We start from the raw sequence: 27,940 nt of genomic DNA on the forward strand, positions 1-27,940 counted from the left end.
TACATGAACCTTCTTGGAGTCTTCAGTGCTTTAGTTAAGAGAAGAACAAGGGGTCGTATAAATATTAATCAGATGATACCTAAAATCTGCCTACCCGAGGAAAACATAATAGCTGATTGTTGCTCGGTCCCTTTCGGTTGTTTGCGTGTTACATTTTGCGATTTTAGTCACAGATTCAAAAGTTTGAAACTTGCATAAGTCAAAGAGTAAAGTTAAAGAGTACGTAAACAACTAGTGCCTCTTAAAGTTATTATATCAAGGGCTTCAAATCACGTTGACACGCAACTCATGTAGTAGAAATTCTGTACCATAAGTGAATTTGTAAGAGTTTTCTTCTGACTGAAACTTTAGTTTTTGTTTTGTTTTGAAGAATTTTAAGAGCTTTTGGGACATTTGAAGGGTTAATAGTCTACATGCAAAAATTATCTATAGGAACGAAAAACAATAAGAGTTACACGGATCAAGACATTGAGTGAATAATTTTCGTTTTTTAGCTGGTTTCTCAGTGTGGTCAACAATAAATGCCACATACATGAATTTTGCTCAAATTTAAAAAGGAGTGGGGAAAAAATCAACGAAATACTTTGATAATCTCAGGCGCCCTTCAAGGTTAACAAAAATGCTTCCTGTCATAGCGTCAACCTATGGATTCCACGAAAACAACACTAAAAATAGCGAACCGGAAATTTTCGTCAAGGTCGATTGCTGAGCGCAACGTTTGGTGGAAAATTTCATATTTTTCACAGGATAATTCGGGCAGTCGACGCATGTTTATATTTAGGCTTGATGGTTACTGGTTTGCGAACTTCAATCTTGGTTTACGCGTCGTCTTGTAGCCTTCAGGCTTGCCTTTTAGTAAGAAAAGAAACAGGGGTGGGGACGCCATAAATAAACTCACTTATAAATTCTCCTGTAGGTAATATCCATTAATGATTATATTGTTATGCACTTCAGTGGGTTTGATTGGCACACAAAAAGAAAGGCTTAGTGCTGCACACCTAAGAAGCACAAAGCACTCCTGTGCCTGTTGACGTTGAGGCAATTCAAGACGTCGAAGGAACATTCAAGACTGTTCAGACAACATGGCGCACTTTAAGGCAGTTTTCATGTTTCTTCTTTTCGCTGCATGGGTGGTCGGACTTGATGCTAATGGTACGTTTGCTTACTGTAATCTATGTTGTACCAGCACATCTCGCTTACTTTTGAAGTAGATGCTAACTACGTATTTTTTTTTTATCTTCGTTTAGAAACTGGCGTGACTGTAATTTGTGGTGATGGCAACATGACGGTGGCCTTGGAGAAGGCGAGATATTCGTACCTAAATGCAAGCCTACTACATTTGCGTGGCTCTTGGTGCAGAGCAACAGAGAGTGCAACGCACTTGTATCTGAGTACCGATTTAAATGATTGTTCGACAACATTCATAGAAACTGATAGCTCTATCATTTTTATGAACGAGATTCAAGGAGATATTGGGAGAATATCGAGTGTTGTCACCCGGGACCACGATTTTGATCTGCAGTTCAACTGTAGCTACTCCAGAAAGAAGTTTCTCAGCTTGAGTTTCACACCCGAAGGAATTGTAATCCCTCCAGGGCAAGGTATAATAGTTTCGTATGTGTAGGTAAAAGATAAATATACCGATAAATAACATACAATGGCAACCCTTACTCATTTATGATTAATACCTGTAAGTGGTCGTTTAATGCAATGAAATCAGTTAAAATATCTTGCCTTCGAGTATAACTCTTGCTGATTGGAGACTGACTGGCACGGACTACTTTGAAGTTACAATGAATAGTATACCCGATGCCTTCTTTCGAGACCTCTATTGTTTCGTTTAGGTCCAATTATACAGGAACTTAACCCACAGATTTTAAATATTTTTTATATACATTACTCGTGGCAAGAGATTATGAGTAACGGTCACTGCCTCAATTGATCTGTTTAAATGTCAATTTGTTTTTAGTGGGATTTGGTAACCTCACTTTCAAGATGGACTTTTACAGAAGTTCTTCCTATGTAACACCGTACAGTGACTCTGACTACCCACTGAGCGTCCCTCTCAATGAGTTCGTTTACCTGCAATACAGCGTGGAGTCCGTAACTAACCTGGCGGTAATGGCTGTGAATTGTAAGGCCACCAAAGATGGAAGTTTCCATTCCTCGCCTTCCTATGACATAATAAGGAATGGGTACGTATGAAGAGATAAAGCAGTACACACCCCTTACCTTCAATTATACCAATAACATGCGATAATATTTTGTTGCCGCTTATGACAATGATAATGATAATGATGATGATGATGATGATGATGATGATGATGATGATGACGATGATGATGTTGATGATGATGCCGTATAGGGTGTTGCTTCTCGCATATGGTTCTGTACTAGGCTTGCAATTATAGAAATAATATTGCCTTGGCCATCCTATCAGGAGTACCTCAAGTACATCGGCTCAGTAGCTTTTTTTCTTTTTCAAAAACTGATAGATGCCCTCAAGATACCACAATGGAGTACTCGTACTCTTCAACCCAAAGCTTTCAACGACTTAAAATCAGGACATTCCGGTTCTTCAACAACTATGACACAGTTTACTTCCACTGTGAGCTGTTGGCCTGCCACAGAAACACACCTAATTCCAGGTCAGTTAATCAAGTAATTATATTATATTCTTTTTTGCAACTTTCGTTTGTGTTAATGGAACGATTACAAGTATTTGAAAGGTCCTAGCATTGAGAATTTAAGAGATCATTGTAATCCCATATGTATGCGTGTGGAAAGTTTACAATTTTGACCATCAAAGTAAAAGTGAAGAGTGTATTTCGGATGTTTGCTGTTGAATATTCAAGATTCAAGTAATTTATTATCCTTTCTCTCCAAATAACGCCCCGCAAATAAATAAATAAATAAATAAATAAATAAATAAATAAATTGATAAAGAAATAAAATTTAACGAGTATACACGACTTACGAACGCCAAAACAAGTAGTGTTTTAGCAGTTTGTTGTTATTAAAATAGTTGCTTATTGCTGTGAGAGCTATTATAACAGCATTGCGCTAGCTTTTTGGCGGCCGACAAAAACAAGTTATGGCTTTAAAATTTCACTTTCATCTTGGCAAATTTTGATGATCCGAAATATGGTTGTAGCCTGTCATGGTGCTTCAAACATATTTGCTGTGTTTTAAATCTCTTTTTGTCGTGGTTACAAAAGATATAGTTTAATTTCTTGTAACATACTGTCGAAAAAATAGATCCCGTAATGAGCTTTCTTTCAAATTAAAGGTGTAGCCAGGGTTGTGTTAACTCGAAGAAGAGAAGGAGGAGAGGTGTAACGACACGTGATGAACCAATTCAACCAAGCACAACCAAGTCATACGTAGTCAAACGAGGGCCGATATTAATAACCCAAGAAAAAGAAGAAACGAAAGGTAATTCAAAGGATCCCCCTTGAAGGGGAATGTAACGGTAATAAATGAAGGGAATTTCTCATTTGATAACAACAGAAATATTTGGAGGAGTCTTAAGAACAATTGTGATTATAGGCTACATTGAACGCAAATGCCAGTTCCGACGATGACAAGCTATAACCGCCACCCTCTAAAAGACACACCACATAATTTTTTATTCTTAGATACCGGAAATACCGACAAACAAGCCGTTGTGATTGGGAGTGCGACAGCCGCTGGTGGAGTTGGTCTGGTTGGTTTAATAGTCCTTGCTGTTTTGTTTGTCAAGTACCGCATCGCAAGACTGTTGCTTAACCGGAGCAAGGTCGGAGATCTGTACACCACTCAGGACGAACATTTGAGCCGTCGAACCGCTTACATTCAGGAGGATGACATGATTGAAAAAGACGAATCCCTGTGAGATCATGTCTATATGTTTTACAAGGACGACATCCTCTGATCCTTTCCATTCTTCAAGTCATCCCTACTTAGTACAATGTGAATCAGGGTCTTGAAACGTACGACTTTTGTAACTTATAACCAGTATAAATGTGGGTCTAAACGCACTTTCCACTATGACTACAATAGTTTTCCTCTTTTCCAGATTGAGTTGCTAGTTACTTGGGTACGTTCATCCACTTTAGGTAAATATTAAGGCTCGTTTAAACAGTTTCCAAACATTCGTTAAAAGAAAGTTGGACGGATGTAAATTTCGGATGAACGGAGAGTTCAAACCGTTTCGACGCCATTCAACATTTTCAAATAAAGAAAATGTTGCATCGATCTTAACTGAAAGTTTAAACCAATTTAGACTTGGCTTGAGACATTTTCAACAAGCTTTGAACTTGAACAACCTGTTCAAACGCTCCCGACATTTGGTTTAACAACTTTGTCGAATGTTGATACCGTTTATACGGGCTTCAAGAGAGAAGGTCAGACGGTAAACACAAACATTATTTAGGAACGTTGTGGAGGGAGTATTATACACATTTTTCAGTTTATCCCATGTTTTAAACGTAATAGTCCAAATGTATTTGACAGACCATATAGTCCCATTTATAAGTTTACATCTTTGGAAGTTTAGACCTGTAGCGATCATAAGTTTCTATGCTTTGATATACTTGGCTTTAGACGTTGATAGAAAGGAAGAAAAATGTAGATAGTATGTTTCGCAAATGGTCTGTATTTGATGGCCATGATAGCATTACAAAATACGTTGCAGTGTTGTTGTGCTTTTTATAAACAGCCGAATGCCTGTTCACTTGAAGAAGAGACGGCTATTTGGATAACTTTAGATCTGTTTCAGTTTTGTTGAGTGTTTCTGAAGGTCGTAGAAATACCTTTGCGACTTATTTCAGAGTTAAATATTTATACTTACCTTGCAATAAAACTATAAACTTAATGTGGCATATATACCCAGACGACTTTCTTAACGAGTTTCAAAATGATAGGTGAAAAATTGCACTTCAGCCTTCAGTCTGAAGATGTCCTAACTGGGTTATTCAGAAGCAATTGGAACAGAGTCTCGCTAAAAAGTTGACATCGTAGAATTAGGCCCTCATTTTTAAAATATAAATAAAGTAAGTACATGAACATTTTCGGTAAAGATAAAATAGTGTATTTTCTGTTATGTATTCCTTTTAAAACATGACAATAAAAGCAGTCTTGTATTTGTAGTCCCGTTTGATGCAATATTCGAACGAAATGTGTAGTCACTATACAACTGGCTTCTCCGAGCCCTCAAGCGTGAAATGCTCTGTTGCACATAACTGTTACCTGTTTTTATAGCTTTAACGGACGCAACGAAGGGTCTTATTATCGCTTTCCTTCAAATCATGGCTGAGAACTCTGCAAGGTAGTAGCTCTTCCCAAAAATCTTGCGGTTAAACATTTTCACTCTTGGAACTTTTGCATGATAAGTTTTTCCCTTTGAAAATCATGAAAAGCTAGCGTGGGAAATGAAAACAAGTGCTTAATCAGCCATGTGTTATGACAAAATATCTGATCCATCGCCCATGCGATCATAAAACGCAAATTAAAACAAAGTAATTAGCGTACTTGCACACGGCGGGTGGCACGGGCAAATAAGAAATTAAGAGGAAAACGTCTAACATATAACATTGCATTCTTGTATCTCAAAATGACCAATATGTTTTTTTGTCTTAGAGTCCAGAGTTTCATCAACGTTTGAAATTACTTTAACATGCCCGCCACATCTTATGATTTCTTCATGCACCGCTTGTTCTTACATTTCGTTGAATATGGCGGGGCAAGCTTCGTTTAATAGATATTCGTGTAACTGCAAGCTCCATATGCCATTGCACTGTTTTACGATTTTTACGACGTCGTTAGAGATGGTTGTCGTTTGGAGTGTAGGATTCAACTTCCTTTATTTTTCCAAGAATAAATGTCTCGTCTCGTGATCATGTTGTGCAGGAAAATAACTTCACCATAACAAAGTAGGTTATGCATTTACATAATAATAAAAAAGGAACTAAGAATAATAAAAAGCGTTGCACGCTGGGCATGATTGAATTTGAGAACACTTATTGCGCTCTCCGCAAGTTCATAACAAAAATAGAAGCTACATAGGACAACCGTTTAGGCAACTCATTGCCTAATGGTGTAGGTGTTGGAGTTTGATGGTATAGTCTTGTGTACTGAATTGGTAAACGCATTCCATTAGAGCACCTTAAAACTTCCTGTCTTTCTGAGAAAATCATTTGTGTGAGTGTATTGTGCAGTATAGTATGGGCATGCCGCAATAAGTCAGTTATTTAAATAACAAAAGAGACAAACAAACATATTTGAACTCTTGCCAAAAATTCAGAGCATATCTGGATGACGGAATAGGTATCATAGGGTGAGGGAGTTGACGAATTGATGTAGTTTTGAATAGGACATCGGTTAGAAATATGCCTGCACATATTGATAGCAACAGTATGGCAAAATACACATCATGGTTGGTGGGATGCAGAGGAGGGGGACTTGAACCTAAATGGATGTGTATCAGTTGTAATGAAATTTAAGTGGAAATCTCATCAAAAAAGAGATTCCGGTTGCTTTTTTCATAGACCCTCGAATGCACCTTGGAAGCGATGTAGTTCAAAATAAACAGTGGTGCGCAAAGTCATAAGTTTCTAGCCGAGGTATTGAGTCGGAAACAATAATGTGGTGAAATACTCAATAACCATGACCATTATTATCAGTTATCATCGCTGCCAATAACTAAATAAGTTGACTTCTTTTAGTAACGGTGTTGGTCTTTGACAGTAAATGAGCCAATAAACTTATGCTGGTCCTCAAACAGATGATGGCAATACAGATATATCAAACCAGATATTTATTTACATGGAGTGGGTGAGTTGAATGATGGACGAATGAACACAAATCCAGCCAATGACATGGCGGGAGACTTTAACCTGTGACCTCCTGATGACCAGTAGGGCGCCACTAGACCGCCTTATCACCGGGTAAATTTGAACAATTTGATTGACAGCCACGTTGACAGTTAATTATCATGGCCAGCAGTGAGTTATTGCCAGGGGCAATGACCTTTCTATTTGATTTCGCTTGATAGCAACTAAGGGCCCAACGTGATCTATGGAAACGATATGACACGCTGTATCCTAGCAGGTATAGTTTGTTTTCTAGCTCTGCAATGGCTGTCGATAGCTGAAGCATCCCACTTTCGGCATGGCATTATTACGTGGGCCCCAGTGGACTTCAATCAAACGGTAAAGATGTTACGCCGTCGAATCAGTTTACCTCTTATACTTACACCTGCAATCAACCTATTTCAAACGGTGCTAAATCCATTTGGAAACTTAAGTCTACTTACGCTATCCTAAATATTTAATTAATTTTGCTAAATGTGATATTTGATTTGGGTTTAATTTAACACTTGATGTACAGCAGTTCTAAAGGTAGATTGAGATCCTGGGCTAGTTCAAAATAAATTAAATGCAGCATTGAAACTAAAAGATGATTGGAGCTTTTATAAAGCAGCGAGATGTCCATATGAAGATTGTAAACCACCTGAAATACAACATCAATATTTTTACTGTTGCCGTATAAATCAGCCTTTAAATGTACTCATAAACGAAAGGATCTTCGAAGGATAGATTTAATAGCTGCTATCATCGGTCGTATAGATCCATAACAGCAGGAAAGTCAGGGTTAGAAGTTTAAACTTTTTGTCTGTGCGAATGAAACAACAAGGTGACTAAAAATGATGAGCCGCGACATTCTTAAATTTTAATCTGACAGCTTTCTTATTTAACATCTTCATCAGATACGTTTTACCTTTCGTCTGGCTTTTCGGCGGTCGTATTCCTACTCATACAACTGCGACCAGAGTATAATAAACAGTGGCAGGTTACTCGGATCCGGAGGTTCGTGGAGAACCCAGTGTATCAGTCAACCGTGTTTGTCGACAACAATCGCAAACACTGGATTCCAATGTACCGACTACAGTGTGGATGAAGACTGGTCCATGGGAGAAAACAACTTCACTTACACATTTTCTTCTATGGACAAGGGATGGGTTGTGAGGTAATGTTGTTCTTTAATTCTTAAGAGGTAACTGTAGCCGAATCATTTTAAAAAAGGTTACTGGTAAACCTACGCGTTAAGTCACAATTTGTTGCAACGCTTCACTGACACGCCTCAACACGGTTGGTGATGAAAATAACGTTTTGGAAGGATGGACAACAAATGTTTACCGTTTCGGTGCTTTTACAGCTCTTACTCTCGCGGTGCAAACCTTGCAACTTTGTTAGACATATCGGGGATTTTAGAGCTTAAAGAGCATTCACACTCTTCTGTGCGGCGATTTGATTTCTGATCCGACGGAACAGTTTTCAAAGTAGGCATCTGCGAGGAAAATCTTTTTCCATCCACTTTGATTGTGAGGCTCGTAGAAGTGAAAATAACGATATCGAGAAACTGTTTGGTCATTTGTGAGGGATTGAAATCGCATATTTTGTATTTTTATTTGAATATCGTCGAGAAAATGGATGTCCTCGAGAGGAGGTATTCGAACAGGCTCTGGACGAAAGCTCCTGTCGCCTCGTAGCGGCCTTGTTTCAAAAGAAAAGAAGAAAAAAAAAAAAAAAAAAAACGAAGAAAAGATGGGAGGACGAGCATCGGAAACTTTATGTTGCTGGCGATGTACACGCCAGTTGGAAGAAGTTAAAGTGTATGTGCTTGTATTCCACGGACACGGCCCTTGCACAACATCTTTTAAAACATAAATATCCTACAAATACAAAAGGTTAAAGGCCAAACAAAGAGGTTTTAGAACGCACGTGAAAACGTCAGACTGCGTGCGGTTAGCGCTGCTACGCAGTGTTGATTATTACGATTTCCTATTGGTTAAAAAAAAATTGTTGTCAATCAAGATCGCACATGCGTGTTATCGTGACAAAGGCCCTTTAAGACAGATGTTTAAAACATCCAAAAGGGGCCAAAACATATTGCAAAACACGATCTACCTACCGAAGGGATGGTAGACATTCAATGTGAGTAAGAAAAACGGACGTTTGTTTATAATTAAATAAAATGTCTTTTTTTTTTCTTTTTAACCTTCTCTTGGTCCTCCAGTAGGGGGACTACGAATTTGAGATTTCAAGGAAAGTTGAATATTTAAAAAGACCTACCACTTTTACTTTCTACAATTGGCTAATTAACGATGTTCAAAGCCTAAAAAAAAAAAAAAACTTTTTTTTCTTTTTCTTTATGTGCTGTTCAGCTATCAAGGATGCTGTTGGATATCATTATCTCGGTATTCTAGTGGAAGCTGGCTTGTATCGACCATTGTTAACCTTACTCAGCGATCGGATAGTGGAAAAATTAACTCGTCTCCTGTATCAAGAAGTCCTGCGATTGTAAGGTTTCAGGAAGGCTGCCCCCAGTTTCTTAGAATTCCAGTTGAAGATCCTGACGGAGATGTAGTGAGATGTCGCCAGTCTACTTATTCGGAGTCCTCCAGATATAGGGATAGTTTTCCTTATGGCACGCTAGATGAGGTAAACCACTTATTTTAATCCCTTCTAGACCGTTTTGTATTTCTCCGTCTTCTGAGGCCGCGACTATTGAGGACATAACAATGACACTTAGGAGATAAATCGTACGTCCAAGGGTGTTTCCCTTGAGGTCCGCAACGAGAAGCGATGGCGTCATATGACGTAATTATTACGTCATGATTGCCATGTTGGATATATGAATTTTCAAAACCTCAAGCGCTAAAATAAAACGAAAAGTTATCAAACTAATAAAGAAGCACTGATATGATCTAAAATATCAAAGTTACGGTAAGTATTTTTTTTTCATTTTAAGAAAGGGATTTTCCATTTCCTGTCTGTCAATTATTGGTTTCCATGGTAACATTAAAGTTAATGACCAGTAAGAGACCACGTCAAATTGTTCCCAGAAAATTTTCTGAAAAAAAAAAAAAAAGTTACGAAGTCTCATAGCGTTTGCTCAATTGCAAGGAGGTTATTTAGGTTCAAAGTCGCCTCTGGCAGATTAGCCCTCTCTCCGCCCCCTGATATAGATATGGTTAATTCACTATCCGGTACGCGGATACAGTGGAATGCTACAAATTGACAACCTAACAACTGCTAGCCTTTACAGTGATTCTCGAATTTTAACTGTAGGAATGCATCTGTAATGCCCATGCCTGTACATTTGAAACTGGTCGGAAGAAAAAAAAAATGATGTTTGAATCACGAGAAAGAATCATGAGAAAATATAAATTCTCGCAAGTTATATGTTGCATTTTCTATTGCAGCGAACCTGTGTACTAAGTTACGACGGCAGAAATGGAACAGCTGGCAGATACGCGGTAGCTCTCACCTTAGAAGACTTCCCAGCAGGAACAATCAACTTCGCCAGTGTCAGTCCGTACAGCGCTGTTGGGTTACAGTTTCTTGTCATAATCAGTGGGCAATACGGTTCTTGTAACGATGTTCCCGTGTTTACTGCCTCTACCCCTAAAGATGGGGAATGCTCCGAGGTGCAGATTGGTTCAGCTTTTAGAGCGGTTATTGAGGTTAAGCTTGTAGACTTGTCGAAACAGTAAGTATTTCCCCTTTAATTGATTGTAATTGATTTTTATTGCATCACTGGTTAACTGAAATGTATTACTCAGACTATTAAAATCATCACGATTGTCTTTCTAACTAACATCCTTTGTGCTAATAGGGCACCTTCCCCTTAAATAATCACATAAATTAAAGTCACACGAATTACACTTTTGTAAAGCTTAAAAGATGTCACCTTTCTTAAACATTCCTCCATTAGCTCTATCTTTTTGTCTTATTTCTTGGAAGGAATTGAGAATTAGTCTCTAAAAGGATAGAAACACGTGACATTGTTAGTTTGTTGTTTTAGAGGGTTTGGAAAACTGTGGCTAATCTTCATGGCAGTATCATTTGGTATCATTATAGCCCTTATTTGTTTAGTATTTACATCGTATGCTGACAATGAATTCAATATCAATTTTCAACAGCATTGCCGAGATAGTCACTTCTTCTCCCATTGGAATGCAACTTAGCTCTTTACATTATCACGGAGGGATCTTCTATAGAAATGTCACGTGGTATCCTAGGCAGTATCAAGTTGGACAGCAGTTGTTCTGCTTTAAAGCGGTGGACTCAAAAGGGTATATGCTATTCGAATTCAGCATATTTAACGTTTTTCATAACTACACGTACAGTATCGTCAATATGTTTTACAATGAATGGTAGAGTATCTCCTTTTAAAAGATAATGTTATTGATGATAAGGAGGGGAGGGGTGGGGGTGGTGATGTTGTGATGTCATGCGAAGAACGTTTAGGGTTTTTTTGTGCACCAGAGGGGGAAATACCAGTTTGATAAAATTCCTGATTCGATTATCGTTTCATGTAAAGCGATAGCAAGGTCGAAATTCACCGATTTCCTGCATCAATACGGTTGAAACGACGATCAGGGCGATAAATTAAAAGAAAGCATCAGTGCTTCCTTCCTCACATAATCATCCCGTTACCGTCATGTTAGTGATGGAGGGCGAAGAGAGAAAAAATGTTACAAACTGTGTGTCATAGGTATTGCACAAACATGTCTTTTAAAAAAGATACTCTTAGGCTAAGTAAAGACACGATGTTTGATTTAAAAATAAAATTAAAACTGCTTCAACGGCAGAAACTTTGAGAAAATTTCTAGCCATTTGCTACGTTGATAATTCGAATATGAATTCCAGATTTATTACCGGTATGCTTAATACTATCATACCTTGCTGCAGGGACTGTGCGATTTCGACAACTCAGTGTCTTCAATAAACTGGCTTGGTTAGTCCAAGGCTTCTCTAAGAGTGTGCTTCCGTTTTTTAACGATACCGTTACGAACACACACTCTACTACTTTAAGCAAAAACAAAGAGCTGAAATGAACAAATTAAGGATATGGTTCAAACCAAGTTTGAAACTTTTACCCGTAGTCATTTTGTTAAGAAATCATAGGGTGTGTTTTCAATTGGCATGAAATACTGAAATATTTAAAATGGCCAAGATATCTACTTTAAAATGCACTTATCGTCAACATTTCCTTTAATAGGTTGGAGAGTGAATGGCGTTGCATCACAATTCTTGTGGGGCTAAGTGAGTATAAGTCTTGTCTTATGGATTTGTAGTTGAGTAAAATGTTCTAAGTTATTAATGTTGCTTACTGTCGGTTAAGACATCCTAACGTAACAGTAAATGCAAAATAAACTCACTAAGAACTTATACCTTCAAAAGAGGATGCAATGCTATGGCTGTTATTCACTGGCTATTATGAGGAAGTATAACCGATCTGTATCTTTTAGGTAACACACCGCGAGTAATCATGGGTACCCATCGGCCAAGACGTCCAAAAAGTGAGGTTGGACCAGGATTAAAATGGTGGAGCATCCAGTTTGATAGAGTGGTACGAATGATTTGACTTTGATTTGTTTGTAAACAGAACAACTCTAAACGAAATATAAATTGCAAGCCACCAAAGCAAGACGCAAGTTTTTATAATTTTTTTTCCATTTTAATCAGTAGACGAGTTTCTTTTCTTTTAAAGTTTTCGTTTTCATTGCGTTCGTTATTCTATCAGTTAAAGCTTGTTTACCTATATACAGATAAAGAAGCCACGTTCCTCCTCCCACATCCGACTTGTTTTACTACCAAGTGGTTTCACAGTGTACAAAGTGGACACATTGTCTCATTATGTGGAAATAAGCAGCAACAAGACAGGATTGTCTTTCGCCTTTCCTAAAGCAGCATTGAGTATGAATGGTTCGTACGCTATCCTAATTGATCAAGGTGCAGTGGTTGGCCAAGGATGTTCGTATGATGGACCACCAACTCCAGGGATATCGTCCCCATTAGATTGGGCCTTTAGTGTTCATGGCGTCTGTGCAGTTGGATATTATCTCGCTCCACCGGATTATACAAGATGTATTGGTATGTAATGTGTTGCAATATCATCTCAGTAGTTCAAAATGTGGGTGCGCCTTCTTTGTGTATTTTACGGAGTACACCCATTTTAGTAAGCGTTTGATCCTTGCATTGAAAAGTGAATTTTACAATTCGAGCAGGAGCGGTAAGGTTTATTTATTTTATTAATTTACGGTGGGCAAGAGCAGTTAAGAGCGACTTGTGTAAGATTCTTATGTAGAATTTTTATCCGGAAATGGATTTCTCTCAAAAACCTTCCATTAATATATCTTAGCAAGTAAGTAACAGATATGAAATAGGGACGGATAAATTTAACTTCCTTCAAATTTTCCGGTTCAAGCTTTTCGCACCCAGGCTTTGCTAGAAACCCAGTAGAGATTTCGTGAATTTTGCTGGACTTATTCAAAACATTCCAGTTCGCTAGCTATAAGCAATGGTCTTTCATTTTAATAATATGATTTATGCAATCATAAGTTTTTATTAGCGTGAAAAACTTGAGGGAACAAAGTTTATCTACTTTGAGCACTTATTGCAACAAACATCCACGTTCAGGGGAACAAATTGCAAAAGGGGTTCATACTCACATGCCGTTCTACACATCAGTGGATAATTCCGTGCATTGTCTTTGAAAATCTGTTAAAAAAACTTAGCCGCAATCCACTTTCTGTTCGACAAGTGAGAGCTGAACCTGATAAAAACTAACACGGCCATATTTCCATCGAGCATGTCATCAATGAATGTTAGTAAAACAAACCAAAGAATGAACACACTAAAACTTTGAAATATCTCCATGCAGCAAGATTAAACATTTCCTATTAATTTTATTGAAATAAAAACGCTGCTAGAGTTTCATTCAAGCTAAATCATGTAACGAGATAAGTTTATCACATTGGAACCGCAAGTTTCACTGGTTTCACCGTCCACCTTCTTTTCTCGTTAACCGCTGGCCAGTTTGATTATCATCTCAAGGACTTTAACTTTTTTTTTCTTAAGAACATTTCCAAAAACTCTGTGATCAATACTGCCAGTTTTTCGCCTAGCAAGTGGTTTCTGTCCTTAAATAAAAATAATTTTCAAAATGGCTGCCAATTTCAACATTTCAACATTAATTGAACGAGTTACAATTCACGATAGAAATCGCAAAGATATTATATACAGGAATGACAGTCATTCACTAGTTATATATAAAAAAATATTCTTCCACCACGTCCCGGCATTGGGGTTAGTTGGACTGTATAGACTAATTTTTTTTCTTAATTTTTTTTCCTGATATCGTACTGTTCATAGAACAATATGTCTCATTATATCCTTTTCTTCTAAAAAATCATTACTTATTAACCTAAAAAGGAAACATATAACGAATTAGCATACAACACCCTACCAAGAAACTTCTGGATAATGTTATTTCACTTACAGAAACAGCATTATTATTCACAACAAAAGCACGAAATTCCTCTATTTAACGCCACCATTTATTTTATTTTATAGTATTTTATTTTGTTATCTCTGCAGACGTAAATGAATGTGGTGGCCATTCCAGACAGAAACGCTTGGCGTGGTGGCATCAAATAATATCCTCCTCTCCTACTCTAATGAGTGGTAAGTTATAATGTAGTCACCTAAGTTATAGATCGCGACGTTTGGATTGATTTAACTGCTACTCTTCATCAGGCCATGAGGTCGACTGATCACGCTTCAGTATTTGTACCACTAAGACTATGAATGCGGATTTTGATCCTCGCTGTCTCCTCGACGATCCGCAGTTGCTCCGATCTCCTGGTGTGTTTCTTGAACCTTAGTATATAGCAAATGTGAAGCTCGATCAATAAACTTCGCCTGACCTTCCAAAGCGCACCCTTGTTGGCGTACTCTGAAAAGGCGGAGTGATCTGTGTGCCATCGAGTCGTGACCACATCGTTAGACAAAAGATTACTTTTTTTTAATTTTATTTTACCAAAATGACCAATAATCCCTTGCACGAGTGGTGAGTTTTCCACCAGATTGCATTAGTTACGGTGTTCCATTGTCAAAACAAAATATTATCGAACGAGAGAGCAAAATGCTCTGGCTATTATAACATCGAATAAGCCAGCAACACTTCCACAAAAACCGTCATCGTCGACGTCAAATCCAGTCTCCATCATCATCATCATCATCATCATCATCATCATCATCATCATCATCATCATCATCATCATCATCATCATCATCATCATCATCATTATCGTCATCATAGAAAAGACGAACAGAAGTTATAAATGAATTATTTGTTTTCCATATCTCGTTGTAGTTCCAGCAGCAACTGCCAGTGCCAGTCTGTCGTGGAATCATTCAGGTCTGTATAGTAGATGTCTCTTGTAATAACTCCTCTTATAAGATAGATAGTATCGAACTTTTCTTCAGAAACTTTAGGATTGGTAGGATAACGCACTGACAAATTAGGAAAAAAGAGATGGTAATTGAGCGCTCAAAATCAGATTTTCAAGTGCATGCAGAAGGATGTCATCAGTCTTATACTATTACATATTCTAAGGTATTTTACACCAACCCTGACAGTTTAAGATCCATAACTTCAAAACTCGTGTACGAAATACGCGTTCCTGAAAGTAGCCTGTTCCAGGCTCCAAGAGAGACGAGCGAAGGAGAGGGCGAGGGGACGAAAACGAGGGGGGACTGTGCAGGCTAGCATGAAATACATGTTGTAAGCAAGGACTGGATTCTAGATTTAACTGGACTAGAAGACATGGCTGGATTTGTTGGACATGGGTTTGCAAAACAAGGATTTGTAAAAAAAAAAAAAAATGGATTTGTCCTTCATTTCGCGTATTGCCTCCTGATTTACTATTCTTTCCATTGAGAAATCAGAAAGATGCTCGCCTATTCTAGATTGGTTACAGGCGAAATTTAACGCCGGTGAATTTTCAAATATGGCTGTTTCCTTTGCCAACATATTCATGGCCAATATTGAAACGGAAATTCTAAGCAAAACCGCCTTTAAAAATACAGTTTAGAAACGCTACATTGACCACATAGTTTCCCTGTGGTACATAAGTAAACCAGATATCGAAACTATCATTGAACAAACAAATTCACATATCTGACACTGAGACTGTTTCTAGACCCAGTTATATACAAAGAAGAAGGCAAAGCCATAAGAATCCTTAGAAAAAACTCCTTAGAAGCCACTTTCTAGGGAAGTGAAGGTTAATTCAACAAGCGGTGTACCCTCATGAAGGCAATCAGATTGACCAACCGTACTACGGTCAATGAAAATTTTATTGAGAAAGTAAAGGGAACGTGAAAATATTTTCAGATTTCAAACATGCTCAAATCATGTTTTGTTACAATAAACCTTTAAGTTAAACGCGACTGTATGACTTACGGTAAATTATATCTCGTCAGGAACACAGTAAAAAATAAATAAATAAAAAAAAAAAAAAAAGCATTTATGTCGCGGTACAAAATAAATAAGAGAAAATGTAAATGTCAGTTATATATGCTCAAATAACTATATAATGGGCAAAAAGACAGTAAAACTAAATTTTGAGTAATGACAATCAAACAAGTTAATTTTTTTTTTTGCCTTTTGTTTGTCTTCGTTTTCTTACAAGTCCCTGTTAACAAATCAACGCTTTATAATCCATGTCTTGCATATCCAGTCATGTTCAAGTCCAGCCCAGTTCAATTTTACAATATGCCTGTGCGAAGCCGCGGACATATAGGCTTAACTGTGCGAGGCTGTGTAAACGGCGTCCAATTTATCTCTCAATCTTACACAGATTTTATTCTTTCCAACAGAATGCTATAATCACGCGTACCTGGAAGATTCAGTGAGAGGACAAGGTTTTTACAATGGATACCACGGTTATTACCAATGTGACAGCGGTCTTCCGTTTGGTTGGTATCGATTTCGAGGAGCAGCAGGAAATCAGATGCCCACAAATTGCGTTGGCAAAAATCGTTGCAGTTCTCACGCGCCTGGTTGGTTAAGTACCTCACATCCTTCTGTAGCCGATGGAATTGTTAGTGGCAGAGTGTGTTTTCACTGGGATAGTAGCTGCTGCAACTGGTATAAGGACATACGTGTTCGAAACTGCGGTGGGTTCTACGTGTACGAGCTTGGACCAACGCCAACCTGTGAGTTACGTTACTGTGGAAATGGAGGAGGTAAGGATGTACATGTTACAGTCAAATGGCGTGGCAATATCTACAAAAAAGACAAACAGTCACACAAGCAAAGGCAGGGACAAACACACACACAGAGACAGAAAGACTGAGACTGAAGCAGGCTGACAGACATGCAGATATAGGTATCCGGTCTGGTAGTCAATGAGAAAGAATGACGCATTGGTAACTAAAATAATACTTCTTAGTATGCAGGTAAACAGCCATAGGACTGGTGAGAAATACAAATTAAAAACAGGACCAAGAACGGCATTTAGGTAAAGCGCTAGCCATTTTCCCAAAGAAATTTCCCATTATTTGATAGACTACGAACTGTAGTGTATTGAGTACTATGGTAACGACGGCACGTTTTATCGTTACCTTATGTGAAACTACTCCATGGTAACGAGGTCACGTATTACTGTTACCTTATGTGAAACTACGCATGCTACTGCATTGTGTGTATTTACTGTTACTAAGTAAAAGTAGAATAATGATTGTACCACTAATTGTTCAGTGAATAACGACATAACATAGCATCAATCGAAGAGTACATGGTTTCTCTTAATTTATGTAGTAAATGCATGACTACACTACACTTACAATTATTTTTATATATTTCAACAGCCAACCATTCAATGTCAGGCACCTCTAGTATTTCACCTATACCAGGTAAAAATTTGGTCCTACTTACCAATGTTTTCTGTGCGATGTTGCTTTTATTATTTTCCTGTTGAGTCTCCTAACAATAAAACTACTAAAAATTGTTCCTTGTTACCGACGTTGTTTTCATCTGAAGACTTCATGGCTTACAAAGTATAGACGATAATAAAGACAAAATGCTGATGCTTGTACCTTCATTTCACTTGCAGCAATGACTACCCAAGCTATAGCTCCTAGTTCACCCTACGTGTCTGGTAAGAGTATTAGAGTATTGTACGCGGCCTTACCCGGGACTAACGGTATATAGCGCGCCATCCGGTTTTCAAGTCTTAACCGATGTTGCTTGCTTGAATTTTAAGCTTTGTAACTTTCTAACAAAACGCTGCGAAATGGCACTTGTTTGAGAACATTAATTTTGGAAAAAGAGGATACTTTACTATTCACTGAGGTAAAGCAGTGGGGAATATCAATATATCAATATATAAGATTGTATTCACTAGCTAGCCGTATGAAACCGGAGTTGAAATGGCTTAGAATTCCATACATTATATATAAGGTTTGATTCCAAGGACACACACAAAGATTACGAGTAATCACATCAAACAGCTTTCCGCAATGGGTACTAAATGAAGAATGGTCACAAGACAAGTTCAACGTAGCAAGATCTAGAATGCTAGATAGGGGACGTGGTCGTTAAAGCCATACACTGTTGCCTATTCAAATCTACGGTACTTTACACCAAACCTAACAGTTTAAGATCCATTACTTCAAAACGCGTGTCAGGGATGCACGAAAGACAAACTGTAAACAAGGACTGGGTTAAATTGGACTGGGCAGGACTGGATTTGTTAGACATGGATTTGTAAAAGAAGGATTCGCAAGACGTGGATTTGACCTTCATGTCGCGCATTCCTGATTCAGACTTCCTTCCATTCAGAAGTCAGAAAGGGGCTCGCCTATTCTAGATTTTGTTACAGACAAAATGTACCGCCCGGTAAATTTTCAAAGATAGATGTTTCGTTTGCTAACATATCCATGGCGATTATTAAAATAGAAATTCTAAGCAAAATGGTCTTTAAAGCTAAAGTTTGGAAACGCTACATTGATCACGACGACATAGTTGACCAGAATGTCTGAGTTTTCGGCTATCTTGGTGCTTCATAGAGGAAGTCTAGGTCTATTGCTGTTTTCACTGACTATTGTCGGGTACAATATTATATTCTTAATTGTTTTATATAGCAAATTTAAATCGTGTTGTTATCATCTGATAATTTTTGCGAAGTAATTCTGTTTTTTCGAATCTTCATTACTTTTATCTTTTTTTTCGTTCTCATCGCTAAGGAGAAGATAAATATAGAAATAAGTGAAATTCCTCATTCTGCTGCCGTCCGTTTCTTTTCGCAGTGTCAGCTGCAGCTCCCACTGCAAGTGTACCGTCATTCCAATCAGGTTTGTTTGGTAAATCCTTTTTCACAAATTCCATTTATTATACATTACCAAATTTCATATATCTACTTTAAGACAATTTTCAGCTGGTGGGGCAGTGAGAACATAATTTAAAGCAATCAACAGGACATGGAATTTCAATACCCAAATATTTCATATGCGCTGTCAGATTTCATAAAAGTCAGAGAAAGAAAAGCAGTCACATTTTCTGTTTTAAAAACAAAAGGATAAAGCTGTGTGAGTCTTGTAATCTGTGTTTGGGGCAATGGAAAATTTGTTGGAATTTAGAGGGCTTGACATCCAAGTCGCACAAAACGAGCACCAGATCTGAGTAGTTATTTGCTTGATAATTTCTACCAATTTTCTTGTATGAGACTATGCAATCCTCGTACTCATCGCATCGCTAATATTATGACAGAATGCTATAATCACGCGTACCTGGAAGATTCAGTGAGAGGACAAGGTTTTTACAATGGATACCACGGTTATTACCAATGTGACAGCGGCCTTCCGTTTGGTTGGTATCGATTTCGTGGGGCAGCAGGAAATCAGATGCCTACAAATTGCGTTGGCAAAAATCGTTGCAGTTCTCATGCGCCTGGTTGGTTAAGTACCTCACATCCTTCTGTAGCCGATGGAATTGTTAGTGGTAGAGTGTGTTTTCACTGGGATAGTAGCTGCTGCAACTGGTACAAGGACATACGTGTTCGAAACTGTAGTGGGTTCTACGTGTACGAGCTCGGACCAACACCAACCTGCTGGTTACGTTACTGTGGAAATGGAGGAGGTAAGGATGTACATGTTAGAGTCAAATAGTGGGGCAATATCTAAGAAAAAGATAAACAGACACAGAGAGAGAGAGAGAGAGAGAGAGAGAGAGAGAGAGAGAGAGAGAGAGAGAGAGAGAGAGAGAGAGAGAGAGAGAGAGAGAGAGAGAGAGAGAGAGAGAGAGAGAGAGAGAGAGAGAGAGAGAGAGAGAGAGAGAGAGAGAGAGAGAGAAGAAACAGGCTGACAGACATGCATGTATAGGCATGTGCTCTGGTATTCAATGAGAAAGAATGACTAAAAACATTTTAGGCGCCAATGCGGACAGATGGCGAAGGTTAATATGCAGGCAGACGGCCATAGGACTGGTGAGAAATACAAATTAAAAACAGGACCAAGAACGGCATTTAGGTATTGGTAAAAGTGTTAGATTGAAAAAAAAAACTTACTTTTTTTTATTAATTTCAACAGCCAACTATTCAATGTCGAGGATCTCCAGCATTTCACCTACACCTGGTAAACATTTAGTTCTAGTTTTTTTGTTTAATGTTGCTTTGATTATTTTCCCGTTGAGTCTCCTTGCAATAAAACCGATGAAAATGTGTCCCTTGTCACGTTATTTTCATCCGTAAAAAATATAGACGATAATAGACACAATGCTGATGCTAGTATGTCCATTTCATTTGCAGCGACGGCTTCCCAAGCTATAGCCTCTAGCTCACTCTACCTGCCTGGTAAGAATGTAAAAGTATTGTATGCGGCCTAATCCGGCACTTGGTTTATAGCACACCTACCGGTTTTCAAGTCTTAATTGTTGTGATCTCATTCTGCATTTGTTTGAATTTTTAGCTTTCCAACCTTGTAACAAAGTGCTGCGAGGTTGCACTTGATTGAGAACATTCATTTTAGGGAGGGAGGATACTTAACAACTATATACTGAAGTGAAGATAGATAGTGGTGGATATTAGTATACGCATATAAGATATAATTAATTAACCGCTAACCGTTGGTTTGCTATATACTAATAGTAACTAACTTCGCACCCCCTTCAAGCTATGAAACCGGAGTTAGAATGGCTGACAAATCCAGTCTGAGATTTCACGCCGTGATCAAATTCGCCGCAAACAAATAAGTGGAATTAACATTTTTGTCTTGTCATGCGCATACGCTTGCCAAGTTAGCACAATGAACAGTTTGCAGGGTCCGCATATCTCAATAATAAGAGATTGCTAGCTAGTGTTGACTTTCTGCATGTTACCAATAGTGGCTAGTCTGCCTCATTCTTAGTACTTGGACAATGAATTATAAATTTGAAATCATAATACTTATTTTTGTTTGATGAACGACTAATTTGCTTCCCACTCTGATCCCTTTCTCAGGTTCATGTGTGTATAACTTCACAGACCTGCAAGGAAACTTCACCAGCCCAAATTATCCTAATAACTACCCACACAACCTCAAATGCACCTGGATAATCACTGTACCCTCAGGCTACTATGTTTATCTATATTTTCATCATTTCAACCTGGAGGGTGGTTATAACTGCCCATATGACTACGTGGAAGTTTTCGACCGAAATTCGTCAACCAACTCTACGATAAAGCGCTGCAGTTACCAAAGCACTTGGTGTGTCTACAGTACCAGCAGCACCGTTTATGTTCGCTTTGTAACTGATGGATCTGTTTCCAGATCTGGTTTCACCGCACATTACGAAAGTGTGAATTATAGGTACCCATTGAAGCCGATGTGTGCGTACCTCAATGGCCTTTTCACATCAAGCATCCAGGCAACAAAGAGTAAGAAAATTGCTAATATTAGGTATAAAATTTTGCTTTATGGGGGTGCTAAAGCCGCCATTACACGTTGAAACTTTTAGCTGAAACTTGTGTGCAACGGCGAACGAGACCAGTTTCGCGAACAGGTTTTACATGGTGAAACTTTTGTTTTTTTACCACTGCGACCGTTGAGAGCCGTTGCAGAAGTAGAAAGCGGTTCTACTTTTCGTGAAACTTGTCTCGCAACGGAAGTTCGAAAAAAGTTTCACGAAACCGACCATATTACACGGTGCAACGCCTGCGGAAACTTGTTTCGAAGTGCCGTTGCACACAGGTTTCAGCTAAAAGTTTCAACGTGTAACGGCGGCTTAACTAAATAAGTGTGACTGCGAAGTAAATTAAACTGCTCTAGTAGACTTTCCTGGGGAAATTCTAGCCCGAGATAAAAATACCACTACTTAAATTATAGACATTCTGATTAACGACAACGAAACAATTATAATGCGAAAGTCAAATGAAAGTATCAACGCCCCCTTTTATTTAATCTGTATCGAACTTATTATTATCGTTGTCTCATCTATCTGTAAAACATTTTGACAAACGTCATATTGACGCGGTCACTTACTTGCTCCCGAATTAAAATTGTATATTATTTCAGTTTGGTTATCTTTAACATTTTAAAGTAGTATTATAGCTTCCTGCGTGATCACAAACCCACTCGGTCATAGTTTCATTAATGATCACTGAAATTGTGTTGTTTATTCTTGTTTTTAAAGCTCGTTCTCCTGCCCCTACTTCTACTCCCGGTGAGTATATTCCCGGTGCATTGATTGCTACATATGAGAGATTTGAAAAACTCGAGACGCAAGAAGAAAAATGTAAAGCTAGTCTCGAAATAATTATTTTAGTATTAACTGGTATATAGATATATAGCTGTCATGCGTCCATGTCTTCTTGGATTTTCAAGTGGGAGCTTCCTAACAACAAAGTTGAACATTTTTCTTTTCTTTTTTTTTTTAGTGTAATGCTCCAGTTTTCAAAATTCAACTTTTTTTGTCACTATCTTTGGAATACATTTTTTTGCCTTTTGATATCGACTCTACTTTGGAAACAAAAATATGTGGCAATAAGAATTGAAAAATAAGGGATGGGAGAAATCAAGTACAAGTTGCTCTTAATTTATCTACTGTTTTGTTGTCACAGCTGTGCCTTTTAGTTGCAACTTTTGCTTCCAAGACGGTGGCGCGGATGGCGACTCGAACCTATGCAACTTGAGGCAGATAAGCCTACCTTGCTATTACAACGTATTTCCAGCGAGAGGAAATAGTCACTGTTACACGGCTGCGGGGAGATACAAGTATCTGAACGGTTCTCAGGCCGTTCACACTGGCATTGTACGAGGGTGCATCGACTGTTCAAGTAAGACGATTTTGTTAAACCCTATTACCTGTTTAATTTTTTTTAGACTGCAACGTTCGAAGATTCCCAAGAGTTAAGGGGCATAAATGTCGTAACGAAATAATGATAAAAGTGTCACGGCCTAGAATTTTTTTACGTCGATAAAACTAGCGGCCAACAGTTATCTTGTTCTCAGTATATATCTAAGTGCATTTTTTTAGTTTACAGAAATAGCCCTTGAACATGCTTTCCCGTGTAGACGCAAATCTGAGCTTTGTCGCTTTTTTTCGTTTCCGAAATGATGGAGCGAACTGCGCACTAGTCGGCCTTTTAGCTGCTTCATCTTGCATCGCCAAGGGAAACCATAATGTAAATTCAAGAAATTCAATCGCTATTATCGATTATTAACAAAAACCTAACCATTAAAAAAAATATCATCTTACCAAAGTACGAGTAAAAAGCTCTTGCATGGGAATTTCGAAATCGTTATTTCTAGGACTTGTTGTTCATACGCTGCGCATAAAGTATACGTAACAATCGGTGCACACATCCCGTTTATGGTATTAATGTTTTGTTTCACAACAGATAAAACAATAGCCTGTGCAGAATTGACGGCCGCCTTCAACTCTCTTCAAAACTGGACGCTGTTAGATTGCAACATTGAGTGTTGCACTGGCAACAACTGTAACAACCATAACGTCACAGCCCTTCCTCTGACAACAGCTTCACCTCCCTCTTCTGACTACGCTACGCCTACCATAACAGGTATACTTTGATCGCTCTAATAAACCATGTAAGAACAATTACACACAGCCAAACGAAAACGAAGCAAACACAAATTCCGTTCTAAGTCAAACCGCCGCGTGATCCAAAGTCCGAGACTCCTTACTTTGAAAAGCATTAAATAATTATGACAATGATATGTTAAATTGATATGTCAAAGAGTGGAAACATGAACAGTACCCACGATCCCCGAAGTAAAACCCTTATCAATCTAGTGTACTGACTGAGCGTAGTTGCTTATTTAATGCACATTGACCTCTAACGAAGAGTAAAATAAATAAATAAATAAGTAAATAAATAAATAAATAAATAAATAAATAAGTAAATAAATACACGAATCGATCAAGCGGTAGACTCAGTCAATTCTTGTCCATTAAAAAAGGTTTCAAATTAAATAGAAGAAGAGACCTTACTCAGAGTTATTTACGCAACTTAAGCAGTTGGAAAAGAAAGGCTTGAACGGGATTCGAACCCATTACTTCTGAGATTTTCATAGCCCTGATGCCTTGTTATATTTCTTTTTCTTCTCACACCCTATTAATTATAAACATTAACGTTTTTGTTTATGGTTTTCATAGGTCCTACTTTACGTTCCACTACAAGTTCGCCACCTCTTTCAGGTTATATCATAATACTTTTAAAATGCAATTGAAATGCTTTTACATAAGTAATGCCATCTTACTGACTTTGCTCGATTTCCTACAGCTGACGAGTCATACAACAAAAACTATTTAAGAGAAAACAGTAAACAAAGTAGAATAGCCGGGGGATAACAAGCATTATTGTATGGTTAGTTCCACGAGTGGGCAAGATAAAGTACAATCCTGCACCGCGATTAGCTACCCAACCGGACAAAATGGAGCTGTCTGCCCACTCTGAATTACTCACTGTTGTGAATAATCAGCCTCGAAAGCTTTCCATAAACGGTGCAAGCTTTCCTTGTTGTTATTCTTTTCTAAAGAGACATGAAATTATAATGTTCAGTGTAGATTTTCTGTTTTTGCTACGCTGGTTGTACCTTTGAATCCTTGAATTTAAGACTAGGTGTGAGTTCAATTGGAAAATTAATGTTGTAAAGCTCCCTACCCTTAATAGCTTGTACCTGAGCAAGAGAAAAAATTGGCAATATTCAGCCATCGTGGCCCCAAACTTGGTCAATGACTCATAAAATGGTTGAATCGCCGTAAAACGTTTGGAGGGTGGCCTTGTTTGCCAACGATTTTCAGTGTGGTAGCGAAAAGAGATTTATAGCACAATTGCTTTTATTACTATTCCGAAGGACCGTTCAGTCCGAGCGCGCGGTTAATATTTTCTACACATTAATTTATTTCTGTCCCTTGTCGAATTATATTGCCAGAATGCTTAAATCACTCCTACTTGGAAGATTCTATTCGAGGACAGGGGTTTTACAATGGATACAATGGTTATTATCAATGCGATAGATACCTTCCGTTTGGCTGGTACCGATTTCGTGGAGCAGCAGGAACACAGATGCCTACAGCTTGTGTTGGTAAAAACCGCTGCAGTTCTCATGCACCGGGGTGGTTGGCTAATCATCATCCTTCGGCTGCTGATGGAATTGTCAACGCCACGGTGTGTTTCCACTGGTTCAGTAGCTGCTGCTACTGGTCAATCAACATACGAGTTCGTAACTGTAGTGGGTTTTACGTTTACGAGCTTGGACCACCACCAGCTTGTTGGTTACGTTACTGTGGGAACGGAGGAGGTAAGCGTTAATACACAACAAATAAATTCCCTAACGAACAAGCGGTTGGTTATTATTAAAGAGAGACCGTGACTAACAGTAGAGAAGAGAGACTGTAAAACAAAAAAGCAGAAACGTTAAGCGGGAGGTAGCTAGGTAAACTCTCAGAAAGGTGTACATACGATAATGGGACAAACAGACAAGCAGACAGACAGGAATGTCTTTCCTGCGTTAGTGCGTTAATTTTCTCAGCGTTTTAACGTTTGCATTGCTAGAGGCCTAACCTACCTTACCCACTCGAGATTAAATAAAGTCACCTACCTACCTACCTACCTACCTACCTACCTACCTACCTACCTACCTACCTACCTACCTACCTACCTACCTACCTACCTGCCTACCTACCTATACCTACCTCCCACCTACCTACCTACCTACCTACCTACCTACCTACCTACCTATCTACCTACCTACCTACCTACCTACCTACCTACCTACCTACCTACCTACCTACTTACCTATCTACATACAAGCAGACAGGACGTTCGGGTCAGAAAAAATGGATTTGAGACTGCATAGTCAAATTATTGGCGTAATCTATTTAGATTACGATAACAACACACACACACACACAACACCCAACGGCAACATGTGTTCGTCTGGATTAAATTTTCACACCCTAAGTACTTTCTTTCTTTTGATTTACAGCGAATTATTCCTCTTCAAGTATCACTGATATCGCATCTACATCAGGTATATATTGTGCATCAAATATTGTTTGTATTGTTTTCCTAGCTGTTTAAATCCTTTTAACGTTCAGAATTTATTGCCAAACCAAAGGAAACAAGAGTTATCATTACCTATTTATTATACCTAAACTGGCAGTATACACCAACCCATTTAAAGTTCGCTGAAACATTATGTAAACCTTTATAATTTTGAATTCAAACAATGGCTTCTTCAATTTGTCAATAGCCTCCTTCGATAGATCATCACTCATACCATTCCTCAAACTATTAAACAATATTCTTATATTCCATTGGTTGTTTTCACTCCCCTTTAGTCAAGCGTCCTCGCATGCGTTTTGTAAAATTCATAATTTTGTTTTTGTTTTCGCAGCACTGACTGCAAGCATGTCTTCGCTCTCCTATTCTATGAGTGGTCACGAGTCTGGTAAGAATCCGTTATATATTTTCTAAACCTTTTACCTTACAAAATTAAATGAAAAAAAAAAAGATGTAAAAACTGTCTTCAGGTCGAGTGCTTCTTTCATTTAAATTGTTGGTAAGTTATAGTCGATGGGCTCCTCGCGGTCTGTTAGCTTAGAAACAGCCACCGTGCACCAGTATTCAACACTGACGATCTTTAATACAGTTCGCTGCGGTGAATGGATTAGCTCATGGGCATCAACGGTACTGGTCAACATTTCCTGAGTTCACGAAGCAATTAGGGTCGCTTTTTCAAAGTACAGTCAAACATCTTTATTACGGACACCAAGGGGACAGGAATAAGTGTCCGTATTATAGAGGTGTCCGTTTTGGGGAGGTAGGCTTTATATGGATTTCTGTCTCTCAGGGACCAAGTGAACTGTCCGTTATAGAGAGGTGTCCATATTATAGAGGTGTCCGTAAGGAGAGGTTTCACTGTATAAGTTTAACAAATATATGATTGTAAAGCACGATGAGAAGTGATATGGTACACAATCTGGGGCTAATTGGGTAAAAGCATAAAAGAAAGAGCAAAAAAGATACACAATTTTGTACGCCAATTGTTTACAGTGGTGCGGTAAGTCTGTTGAACGCTAGTCGACGTAGGTTCCTGTTAAACTTAGCTCAATCGTGTTCGTGCATTCAAAGGCGGAATCGATCTTCCACTGTTTCGGTCATCAGCTCTTCTCTGAAAAGTTTTAATGTTTGCTGGCATTTCTTACGTTTCATTTGAAGCAATTTTCCCACTTTTTTGTTGGTGTCCTTTCAAACTGAACAATTTTGACCACGGCTCAGTGACAGGATGCTAATATGATAAACTATCTATTCATTTTACTTCTAGTTACTGGGATACATCCAACGCCTTCCTTGAAACTTCCTTCGAGATTCCCTGCACATTCGAGTGTTGCTGTGAAACCAGATCCCGACTTTGAACTGCAGCTGCCTTCAGACTGCGATCAAATCTGCAGTAACACCTTAGGCAGCTACACATGTTCTTGTGTCAGGGGGTTTCGTCTTGCTGCTGATGGGAAATCTTGCACAGGTGATTAGAGTATTTTTTTGGTCTAATGTGCAAAGTCGAAACGCTTTGCCTTGAGGCCTCAATTTTATTAGTTG

The 27,940-nt window shown here is 38.4% G+C and overlaps 2 protein-coding genes across 2 annotated transcripts in view; both read left to right on the forward strand.

Annotated features, from left to right (window-relative positions):
• The first annotated feature begins 534 nt into the window (after positions 1-534).
• LOC146488322 (ZP domain-containing protein-like) lies at positions 535-5,129 on the forward strand. The gene is made up of 6 exons (XM_085123945.1): positions 535-1,152; positions 1,248-1,601; positions 1,970-2,195; positions 2,496-2,648; positions 3,290-3,435; positions 3,639-5,129. The coding sequence occupies exons 1-6, from the start codon at positions 1,083-1,085 to the stop codon at positions 3,872-3,874; spliced, it is 1,185 nt and encodes a 394-aa protein (XP_084980071.1). The 5' UTR covers positions 535-1,082; the 3' UTR covers positions 3,875-5,129.
• Positions 5,130-6,979: 1,850 nt separating this feature from the next.
• The window catches only part of LOC146488323 (uncharacterized), a 31,698-nt gene continuing 10,737 nt past the window's right edge, over positions 6,980-27,940 (forward strand). Inside the window, exons 1-26 of the mRNA XM_085120813.1 lie at positions 6,980-7,190; positions 7,748-8,007; positions 9,206-9,482; positions 10,247-10,533; positions 10,967-11,119; positions 12,049-12,092; positions 12,299-12,399; positions 12,599-12,923; positions 14,430-14,516; positions 15,208-15,252; positions 16,716-17,084; positions 17,709-17,753; positions 17,954-17,998; positions 19,149-19,193; positions 19,609-19,977; positions 20,427-20,471; positions 20,645-20,689; positions 21,335-21,751; positions 22,507-22,536; positions 22,934-23,149; positions 23,714-23,893; positions 24,490-24,531; positions 25,269-25,637; positions 26,325-26,369; positions 26,736-26,789; positions 27,666-27,866. Of these exons, the coding sequence (XP_084976939.1) occupies positions 7,068-7,190; positions 7,748-8,007; positions 9,206-9,482; positions 10,247-10,533; positions 10,967-11,119; positions 12,049-12,092; positions 12,299-12,399; positions 12,599-12,923; positions 14,430-14,516; positions 15,208-15,252; positions 16,716-17,084; positions 17,709-17,753; positions 17,954-17,998; positions 19,149-19,193; positions 19,609-19,977; positions 20,427-20,471; positions 20,645-20,689; positions 21,335-21,751; positions 22,507-22,536; positions 22,934-23,149; positions 23,714-23,893; positions 24,490-24,531; positions 25,269-25,637; positions 26,325-26,369; positions 26,736-26,789; positions 27,666-27,866 (4,219 nt within the window). The 5' untranslated portion in view covers positions 6,980-7,067. The remainder of the gene's footprint in view (positions 7,191-7,747; positions 8,008-9,205; positions 9,483-10,246; positions 10,534-10,966; positions 11,120-12,048; positions 12,093-12,298; positions 12,400-12,598; positions 12,924-14,429; positions 14,517-15,207; positions 15,253-16,715; positions 17,085-17,708; positions 17,754-17,953; positions 17,999-19,148; positions 19,194-19,608; positions 19,978-20,426; positions 20,472-20,644; positions 20,690-21,334; positions 21,752-22,506; positions 22,537-22,933; positions 23,150-23,713; positions 23,894-24,489; positions 24,532-25,268; positions 25,638-26,324; positions 26,370-26,735; positions 26,790-27,665; positions 27,867-27,940) is intronic.

This window comes from Pavona decussata, unplaced genomic scaffold (genome assembly GCF_977016875.1).
Source record: "Pavona decussata unplaced genomic scaffold, jaPavDecu1.1 SCAFFOLD_11, whole genome shotgun sequence".
Lineage (NCBI taxonomy): Eukaryota > Metazoa > Cnidaria > Anthozoa > Scleractinia > Agariciidae > Pavona > Pavona decussata.

Coding starts and splice junctions, on each gene's coding strand:
- LOC146488322 (XM_085123945.1), top strand. CDS start 1,083: ATGGCGCACTTTAAGGCAGTTTTCATGTTTCTTCTTTTCGCTGCATGG. Junction 2,196..2,495: donor TATGACATAATAAGGAATGG/GTACGTATGAAG, acceptor AAAAACTGATAG/ATGCCCTCAAGATACCACAA. Junction 3,436..3,638: donor AGAAAAAGAAGAAACGAAAG/GTAATTCAAAGG, acceptor TTTTATTCTTAG/ATACCGGAAATACCGACAAA.